We start from the raw sequence: 10,278 nt of genomic DNA, 5'->3' as shown, positions 1-10,278 counted from the left end.
ACCCCCGAGGATCCGGTCTCAGCTAGATGGCACACCTCCTAGTTTGGGCGCTAGGCGCCCTGTATAGAGACCCTACAATAATGTATGGAACCTGTATGATAACGTTAACTCAGCGCCCTGGCGCCGGAAATCGGTGCTTATATTGCCTCTTTTGAGACCGGATTCCGTCAGGGGACACCAGTACCCCAGAGGATCCGGTCTCAGCTAGATGGCACACCTCCTAGTTTGGGCGCTAGGCGCCCTGTATAGAGACCCTACAATAATGTATGGAACCTGTATGATAGGGTCAACTCAGCGCCCTGGCGCCGGAAATCGGTGCTTATATCGCCTCTTTTGAGACCGGATTCCGTCAGGGGACACCAGTACCCCCGAGGATCCGGTCTCAGCTAGATGGCACACCTCCTAGTTTGGGCGCTAGGCGCCCTGTATAGAGACCCTACAATAATGTATGGAACCTGTATGATAGGGTCAACTCAGCGCCCTGGCGCCGGAAATCGGTGCTTATATCGCCTCTTTTGAGACCGGATTCCGTCAGGGGACACCAGTACCCCCGAGGATCCGGTCTCAGCTAGATGGCACACCTCCTAGTTTGGGCGCTTTGCGCCCTTTTATCTTATTATACAATGCAATCGGGATCGGACGTCTCTAAAAATAGTCGATAAAAATACGCTAAGAATTGTTATTGGCAGGTAGCTTATTGGCAGGTAGCTTGACTAAAGCATTGATGAAAATTGTTCAGCTCTAATTTGTAAGTTAGCATGTAAGGAAATTAATGCTATTCGAATATTTTGCGATATGGTGGCTGCAGCATGAATAAACGATGTAAAAATCTGAAATAAGTGATTGCATTAATCATATAGACCACACGCTGTTGTACAGTTGTAGCCACTTTATCATCCCACTACCAGCAGGTGCGACCATATAGAAACGTATACCGGGGGCTACTAAGACTTATCAAAATTCTTGACAAACCATAAAAGGTCTTTGGTTATGTTTTATTTTTCCAAAAAAAGTGAAAGTCACATTTGGACGATTTATAATAAGAATTTACATAGGAATAAAAAGATCGATGCATATCTGCAAATATTGTAATTTAGGGGAAGTCGAGGATGAATTCCATTTAATATTTATCTGTCCTTTTTATAAATGTCTACATGTATTGTATTTTAAAAAATATTACTGGACTCGTCCTTCAATGTTTAAGTTCAACTCCTTGCCATTCATAATCGCAAACAATTGTGCCATCTCACAATGTTTCTGCATGAGGCCGGTAAAAAATGGGAATGTCAGACTATTCGTACATCCGTATTACCATTATTATTATTATTTACATAACTTTTTGATTTATTGATTTATAGGGTCTCTCCTCTTATGAATGTGCATTTATGAATAATATTTTTTGTAGAATATTGTATAACGTTAATACTAGTTGTGACGTGTGCTTTTGCTTAGATAGAGTGTATGGATATGTTTATAATAATGTACTTATGTTACAACTGCTTATAATTCATATGAATTTTAGCAAATAAACAATACAAGGGGTTAAAAAAAAACCCCAAAAAATCAAAGCTCTTCTGATGAACTGAAACAACAAAGTGGTTAAAAAATATTTTAGAAACAGACATCACCTGACAAATTCAATCAAAGTGGCAAAACTCTGAACATTTGCAAATTTGAAAGAATAAAAAATTGACCAGTTGCAGATGAATAACACATTTTATTAGTAATACCTTTAAGCAATATTTTTCAAGAAGAGGTTTCAGCGGTTTTAAAATGTCAAAGAGTATGGACAGCCATCTTGGACAACAGCTTTGAAGTTTTAATACTAGGTGTTTGTTATCTCTAAAATTAGTCATCATTCTCACATACACATATATCTTCCATTGGAAGAGCTTGGCTCTCACAGGCTCTAAGGGCCCATAAGAGGGTCCCACCCTTTCTCAATATGTTTTACCATGAAAATGCAACTTAGACTTTAAAATCCAGATATACTTGTATATTTGTATGATACAAAATGTGGGCACTAATAAATGTAACATAGATGTATATCTTTGTAATTCTTGGTTATTTGAATGAGACATGATGTTTCCAACACTACTGCAAATGAGCATGGGAAATAACAACAAAAATATACATGCCTCTCATAATTTTCTCTTATGATATTTTTTATCCGATTCATTAAATATCCTTATTTTCTACTGTCCAGAAAAATCTCATTCTGTCATCTCTATTGTTCTTGATAATCAAAATGGAATAACAAGACCAATATTTATCTTTTTAAGGCAATAACATTTTTTCCTCAATGGAAGTAAGTTAAGCATGAGGAGTGGACATGAGGTAGATGTAAATATAAAGGATCTCTAATGATTTGTGAATGATGGTACTGGGTATATATGATTTTTATCCAGCTCATTTATTTTCTATCCCATTACCAAGAAAACACACGAGTTGGATAAAAATCATATACCATCACAAAGTGTAGAAATTTCTATTTATCACATTTAAATTCTGTTTCGATGAGCAATTTTATTGCTTTTGTATGCAAAATGTTTTAATGCTATTTCAAAATCCCCTGTGATGTCATCCGCAGTTTATTACCCAAAATTTGTTACATGGGTGACATTCACCACATATTGAGGTAAACGTGAAGTAAATATACATGTTTCCAAAATTGATTATTACTAATTTTTTTTTTGTTCACAGAAATTGTATTAATGGACTATTACTTGGGTAACTGGAGATCTCTTGTGGACGAAATTGAGAAAAACAGCAGAGATGAACAGCATTTGACAACTGCAATTCAGTGGTATGAAAATGAGGCATCATCTAGATATGGCTGCCAACCACAATGGAATGAGTTACTGACTTGTTTGCTTCACAAGGAACCTGTAATCAAAAATGGAGTGCTTGAATTGTAATTTTTTTTTTACAATACATTGTCCTTCATAGTTTCTAAATGTGTCCATCTTTGGTTATAAACATCTATTATAGACTGCCATTCTCAAATTAAAAACATAAATGCAAAATGTAAATATTTGTTTAAAGAATGAACAAGGAAAATTAAATTTTTAGACAAGTAACAAAGAAAACAACAGAATACCTTTGAGTGAGCATTCCAGCCGAGTGATTTTGTACTGCAGTTGCATGCTGTCACTGACAGATTGCTGTTGTTTAAATATATACTTCCACCTTCTTTTGCTTGTATAAACTTTTCCATATTATGGGGCACTCATCTGTGTATTGGGTCCAAAGAAAATACTTTATGTTCATTTCAAACAACTTTGAAATAAATGCACGGAATACTATATTCAGAATTCATAATTTTACTCTATCTTAACTGAATTTTTTAAACATTTGTACTATCAGTCCATTAGCAGATGTACATTTTGGGGGAGGGGGTTGAGGGGGGGGGGGGGGTAATTTTTTAATAATTTTCACCATCTGTCTTATTTGTAGCTGATTCATGTTATTTACAATTTCAGTGATCCAGTTTTCCACCTGCTTAACCCTGGATTACAGTCCACTTTCCTTCAGCTCTTGCTCCACTTCAGGCATGTTATACCTAGGTCTGAACTCCTGCCGTTCACTAGAAACATAGCACAGAGGTGTGAGGGTGGGGAGTCGTGGCTGGATGTATACATTAGGATGCTTGCAGCTCACTGCCAGCTGTCGGTGTGTACTGCTATCAGTGCATTAACGTTAGATATCAAACCCAAATTTCTGATTTGGTTTCATTATTATTAAAGGAATGTATTTCTTGATAATATATATTTAATATGGGATGGGGTGGGTAAATGAGATGAAGTAATTTATTATTTGGCTTGTAGAAAAAAAATTGCTGATAGTGCATCTATTTATCTATTTGTTGACCAATGAAGTAAAAAGTTGGCAAAGTCAAAGTTATGAATTACATGTACTAAGGATTAATTTTTATGGCTTTAGTTGTACAAAAATGGTTGCCACAAAACTATTGAGAATCAAATTTGTGATATTTTTAACAAATGAATATTATAATAATATACCACACTCTTATGTATTTTAAAGCAAAGCAAATTCATGTAAAATGAATATCTTTCTTCAGGACTTTAAGGGACTTTCTGAAAGTGGACAAGTTGAAGCCTATAAGTTCACTTCACAGAATGAAGAGCGAGCAGCCATCCTTTGTCAACAGCTCTCTCATGTTACAGTGCCTCCTTCCCAGTTAACAGGTAATATCCACATGACACAATCTCTCTCTTGGCTAGCAAGGAATGCAAGAAATTTAGCTGGTCATTTTTATGCATTAGATTTGTAGAATAGATGAACTATCCATTAAAATTTGTGCTTTGATGGAACCCTTTTAGATGACATTCTAAGAAAAGCAATATGTAGCTTCATGCTTAAATACTTGTGTACTATATATTGTGTAAAGTAGTGATTCTCTCTTTGTTTTATTACATAAATTAGATTCCACAAATTTACCTGAAGCAATTGAAATAACAGAAGAAATTGAGAGTGAGGAACCAAATGTAGAAGAAATGACTGGTAAGTAGAACAGACTCAATATTATCAATCTTAAACAACAAACTTGTCAGATTTTTAGTACTGACATTTCTTTTTTGTTTTCTAGACTGGTACCCTAGTTTTACTAGTTCTTTTAAAACTTACATACATCCAAAAGCTAACATTATAAATATTAATATTCAATAACACACGTTCTTTTTCATTTACCTTTAGATTCAGCATTGGAATCAAAAGAATGTTCTGAACCATTGAATACAGTCACAAAGGTATTGATGAAACATGAGTATACGGTATTTATCATTGCAGTCCACAACATTTCAGTGAGAAATGATAATTTTCTTAATATGGAAGTAAATATTTAAACTTATTCATTGCAGACAAGCTTGATGAAGCTGAGAGAATGTTGGCAGATGGAATGTATTGACTTACCAGAGGAATTCAGTTTATTTTACACATCGACTCCTGATCAGGTGAATAATGCTTATATGCAGAGTAATCGTGAATTCATGCTTCACTTACACTGATGAGAAGCTTATACTGTACTGACTTTAGGTTAACACTGTAGAGAGGTTTAAATCTCATTTGAAACACATTATGATGCCTGCATGTGTACAATACTGGGACATATTTGTAGATTTGATTTTTTTTTTCTGTTTAAAGTGTAAAATAAGGGTGTTTGGAAATGTTCTTGATTTAAAAGAGAAAAGATATGTAATTAACGAGGCTAAAAAAACAACTAAGCTTAGATCATTAATAAAAATACCGGTACATGTGTATGTTGATATCGGTACATTTTTGTTGGTTTTAAAAGGAAACTAAACAATATTTTTAATATAACCTTTACCTAGAGTACTGTGGTTTCATTAATATTCAAGGGTATCAATTTTCGTGGATAAAGTGAAAATCACAGTTTCAAGGACACGTAAATTCGTGGCCAGTGACCCTTATCAATACAAAATGTTAATAGAAATTGCACTTCAATGAACACTTAATTTTGTGGATCATCTTTTTAACGAAATCCACGAAAATTGGTATTCAACGAATATTGATGAATCCACAGTAACCTTCTCAGTCTCAAATTGTTGTTCTAAGCAATATTTCTTGACCTTTCTGTAACAAAATCTTTATCTTTTGTTTTACAAGATCACCCTTTCTGAATTCATTAAGTAAGGTAAAGATGAGTAATACAGATGCAGTCGTTTCTAGGTGACTGACTATTGCCAGATTTTGGACTTTGGGACCTTGACAGAAAATGCCGTGGTATGTGCTGGTCAGCATTTGTTGACAGTCAGTGAAAATATGAGCCACAACAACATTGTACAGTTTCTTCAGTCAGCTCTACTTAAAAAGGTAACAAGGAGTATTGGGAGTTTGCATTGACTATATCAGACTACTGTACTGATGTAGGATAAGTTAATATAACTCCGGTAGTACCAGTAAACATTCCTCCTCTTCGAAAAATAATAAAATCATAGCACAGTCCTAAAATTAGTTTCATAAACTCTTAAGCTTGACAGGGATTAAGATGATTACAGGTTTCTTTGTCTTCTTTTTTTTTTTTGGAGGGGGTCCAATTATTACTGAACCAATGTATATCAGAATGCACTTCATGTACATAGACAAATACTGTATTTGTGGTACAAAGTTATGCATGTAATTGATTTACCCTTATTAATGTAAGTACAGTGTACATGTATTGTCTCATCTGCCCATCTCAAGAAATATACAGTCACTTATTTGAATGTTCATATTTTCAGCTTTCAGAGAATATTTCTAGACCATTATTAGGCTTATTGAAGAAGATGGGAGAAGAAATTCCCAAACCACTGGTTGATGGTATATTTGTGCCACTTGTCATGTCAATGGATCAAAGTAAGTACAGTGTATTACAGTAGCTGTAATCAGACAAAGATCATCTAATGATTATATGTATAAATTGCAATAACATCATTTCATTTGTACTTACATTTCCCTGCAGGTTCCTCAACAACTGAAATTATTTGCAAAATAATGAAAGAATCAATGCAAGCCAAAGATCTGATTCATATGGTTAGGTAAGTTTATACACATATCTTTAAGTCTCCCAAAATCTTTAGTTTTACAGAAATTTTACCAAAGTTTATGATTAGTTCTTAAATATGATAGATGTAAACTACAATGTAGGTAAATATTTTAAGATAATGCTAGAGTTAAGTTTAGTATGATCTGCTTTGTCTATGATTTAGCTTGACACTCCATGTATTTGCTACTTTTATATTTGTAGAAAACTTAACATCATCCAACAAGAGTTAACAGAGAGTCATGTATCTCTATACCAAACACTTGTTGAGCTCAAGGTACTATTTATCATTCTCAAAAACATGCCAAGTTTTGGGGAAAAAAACTATGAACTTTCAGAAAAAATTGTCAACTATATAAAGGTTTTCTTTTTTTAAACAGATTCCAATGGAAGATGAAGATTTGACCACAATGTTGGAAACTCTCAAGAGATCCTCAACAAATTTTTCAAAAAACTTGAAGTTTGGAAAGCTGATCCTTGCAACTGTTAATATATATGGAGATCAGGTAAAATAGGATATAAAGTATGGTACTGTACCCTGTAACACCAGTATCCCTTTGTAAAAATGTCTCCTTTTTTATCCACAAATCCACATTTTTCTTATTTAATTCTTCAATGATTATAAACTAAAAATAATTAAAGTACACGTATTGTGAAAGGCATTTCAAGAAAACTGGCAGAATATTAGTAAATATTGAAAAGGGAGGTATTTTTTTAAAGCCATAATCGTTAGAGCTGTTTTAAAAGAATTATTTTGCTGCTACTGGTATGGAGTTTCAACCATAAGGTCCAGTGGACTACAATTTTTTTTACTGTGTGTGATTCTGATCTATTTTGTATCTACCAAAAAAAGATCAAACAAACTCAAGAAGTTTGTGGCTGATTTGACAGACTTACTATTTATAGTAATCATTTTACCCTCTTCCATTCAGTCCCAGTTACCAGATTACATTTACTGGGTATTTAATAACGAGCTGGGGTCTATTTTTATAATACCTGAATGTTATTATTAGGTTTTATTTCACAATATATTTATAAGAATGGCATTTAATAAAGGAATCATTATAAATTTGTTTCAGATGGACAAGAATCACACATCAACACTGCATCAAATACTTCAAAATCATTCATCTTTCTTGAAGAAGTCGATAAAGTCGGCAGTGCAGAAACTCACAGTTTAATAAAGGATTTTTATTAAATTTATCCAAACTTTATTCCAATGATCGCTAGCTTGTCATTCATTTCATGTTTACTTTAAATATGATTAAACTTATTTTGTCACATGGAAGCACGATCTCTTGTGATTTGTGATGGTATTTTACGTGTCTTCTCGTCAGATTTATCCGTTTTGAATTTTATTCATTTGAGACAAGTAATCGTAATCATTGGGAAGAAAAATAACAAGGAAACGATTTTAAAGATGCAAAAAAAATAATTAAGTATCAATCATTTCACACGTCCTTAGGACGTTTTGTGCATACTGGATTATTTTTACTCCTCAATGAACTTGATCTTTATTGTCAGAAAATCATGACTGAATACATTTTGTTTTAAATACAGAAGTTAATATTATGATAATTCAGTGATTCATAACTAAGTTGTATCAATGTTCGACAATGTTTCACGGATATTTATAAACAACGCATTTTATTAATAACACGTGACTGCTTGAAAATAACAGGCTGTTATATAGGATCTTTTCCTCTGGACTTCCTGCAGTTCCTCTTTAGTAATGCCTAGTTCCTTCACCGTGTCCTCGACTACAATCATTAGGCGCAACAAAAGGTTGTTGGCAATATTCCGGAACTCACGTGCCTCAACTCCAGACCTCTGAAAAATAATAATCTGTGGATGAAGACCCCAAAAGATAGAACAAAATCATTTAGTTCTGTTTTTCTTATCTTGGAATAACTGGAAAATACGTTGAAGTTTTTCTTTTTATCGTACATATGGGACGAAAAAAAGAAAAAGGTAACATTAAGATTTTGAAATAAAAAACCAAAATGAATTGCATACATAATTTAAGAAATGTTGCAGACTTTGAGCCCAATAAATGAATTTGGTAACTGAATCCAGTTAATACCAACAAAGATTTTGAGTCTTTTCCATATGGAATTCCAGATAACTGCTTACTGTCGGCTTATTACTGCTTGATGCCTACTGTTCTTGCCTCTGCGCATATGCGACAAATGCTATACAAGCAGCTCACTTGACATTAAATTGTGCATTCAAAACGCTGTGAAATTTATGCCGATATAATATACCACAGAAACTGTCTATTTGGCTATTTTGATACGTATGATACGGGAATTTTTAATTTGTAGATAAAGGAAAAGTGCAACATTTAGACAAGTTTCAAATTGCAGATTAATGCAACAGTTACTGTTATTAATGAACAACAGATTAAACATGGGTTCAATCTGAATAACTCGATCATTCAGATGTTTTTTTTAAAGTTGTATTTCTATAAGAAAAATCGAATATAGAGTTAATTGACATGGACTGCTAGGGCCCATAAAGAATGTTTAAAATGTTCGAAAGATGCGAAGAACAATTTATGCCCTAGATTTTTACCACTGGATTGCATTTGCTTTTATGTGAACATGAATACCTTGCATCGCAATTAGTTTGGTTCAGTCTTGTGCAATGTCATACAAAAAGGATAAGCACTATCTATTTATAACTTGTTATGCAACAATACTAAAACGTTTCTGTTGTTTACCTAATTCGTTGCGGTTTTCTATGTTTTCAACTTTCGTGGAAACATAATTTTACATCCCTATTCAACTCTTTAATATCAATGGTTTTGCACCATACATGTATGGATTAAAATCAACATTGGCGCCTAAAGAAGAGACATAAGAACCAAACGAACGTAATATTATCGTCGGTGGTGCTCTTTAGATTTTCGTTCCACAATATTAAAAGACGTGCTTTATTATTTACAATGATGACATTTCGTTTTGATATATGTAAAAAAAAAAATATATTTCCAATCTTCATTTAAGATACCTCAAGTAATAATGTCATAAACAATCAGGTAAACTTTTTATTTTTTTAAATAAAAGATATTTATGAAGAATTAAATCGGAAAAATGCCTTGTTGTAAATTTTGAATTTTCCGGGTCCCAGTAAATACAAAATTACAACATGACAAATATAAGATATTTTAAAACACATGTGTTATATATATATATATATATATATATATATATATATATATATATATATATATATATATATATATATATATATATATATATATATATATATATATATATATATATGGCTGAAAGCGCTAACAGTAAACAATTTATTTAATCTGGACTGTCGCATTCTGTTTTATTTATTTAAGTATATATATATATATTTATTGTTTAATTCTTTCTTTAATGGTAATGAAGAAGGCGATTAGTGTAGAAAAAACTACGTAATCAGCTAAATATTAATTTATGATGGAAAAACTGAAAACAAAACAAATAAGTAAGCATTATACATGTACCTTACTTTGATATTTTATTGATTATAAAATTAAATATCTTCTTTTAGCTATAGCATTTTAATACTATATATAATCAGTTGTTTTTCTTACCTCTTTTAAACCTTGATACTCCCCCCTTTGAGATTCCGCAGTTGAAAGGACTGAAGCAATAACATTTGCAGCGACCATAGTTCTTAACAATAGTGGGAACATAGCTTCGGAAAATATTACAAGA

The 10,278-nt window shown here is 32.8% G+C and overlaps 1 protein-coding gene across 1 annotated transcript; it reads left to right on the top strand.

Moving 5' to 3' along the window:
* Window positions 1–831: 831 nt before the first annotated feature.
* LOC105318647 (Fanconi anemia group E protein) lies at window positions 832–7,850 on the top strand. Its single transcript, XM_066079003.1, has 13 exons — window positions 832–911; window positions 2,704–2,914; window positions 3,483–3,672; window positions 4,082–4,208; window positions 4,447–4,524; window positions 4,717–4,769; window positions 4,881–4,973; window positions 5,710–5,853; window positions 6,261–6,375; window positions 6,482–6,557; window positions 6,767–6,839; window positions 6,943–7,068; window positions 7,642–7,850. The coding sequence occupies exons 2-13, from the start codon at window positions 2,715–2,717 to the stop codon at window positions 7,741–7,743; spliced, it is 1,377 nt and encodes a 458-aa protein (XP_065935075.1). The 5' UTR covers window positions 832–911; window positions 2,704–2,714; the 3' UTR covers window positions 7,744–7,850.
* The last annotated feature ends 2,428 nt before the right edge of the window (window positions 7,851–10,278 follow it).

Source organism: Magallana gigas, chromosome 3 (genome assembly GCF_963853765.1).
Source record: "Magallana gigas chromosome 3, xbMagGiga1.1, whole genome shotgun sequence".
NCBI classification, from domain to species: domain Eukaryota; kingdom Metazoa; phylum Mollusca; class Bivalvia; order Ostreida; family Ostreidae; genus Magallana; species Magallana gigas.
Note: the sequence above shows the minus strand (reverse complement) of the source record. Positions and strands in the feature narration are given on the sequence as shown.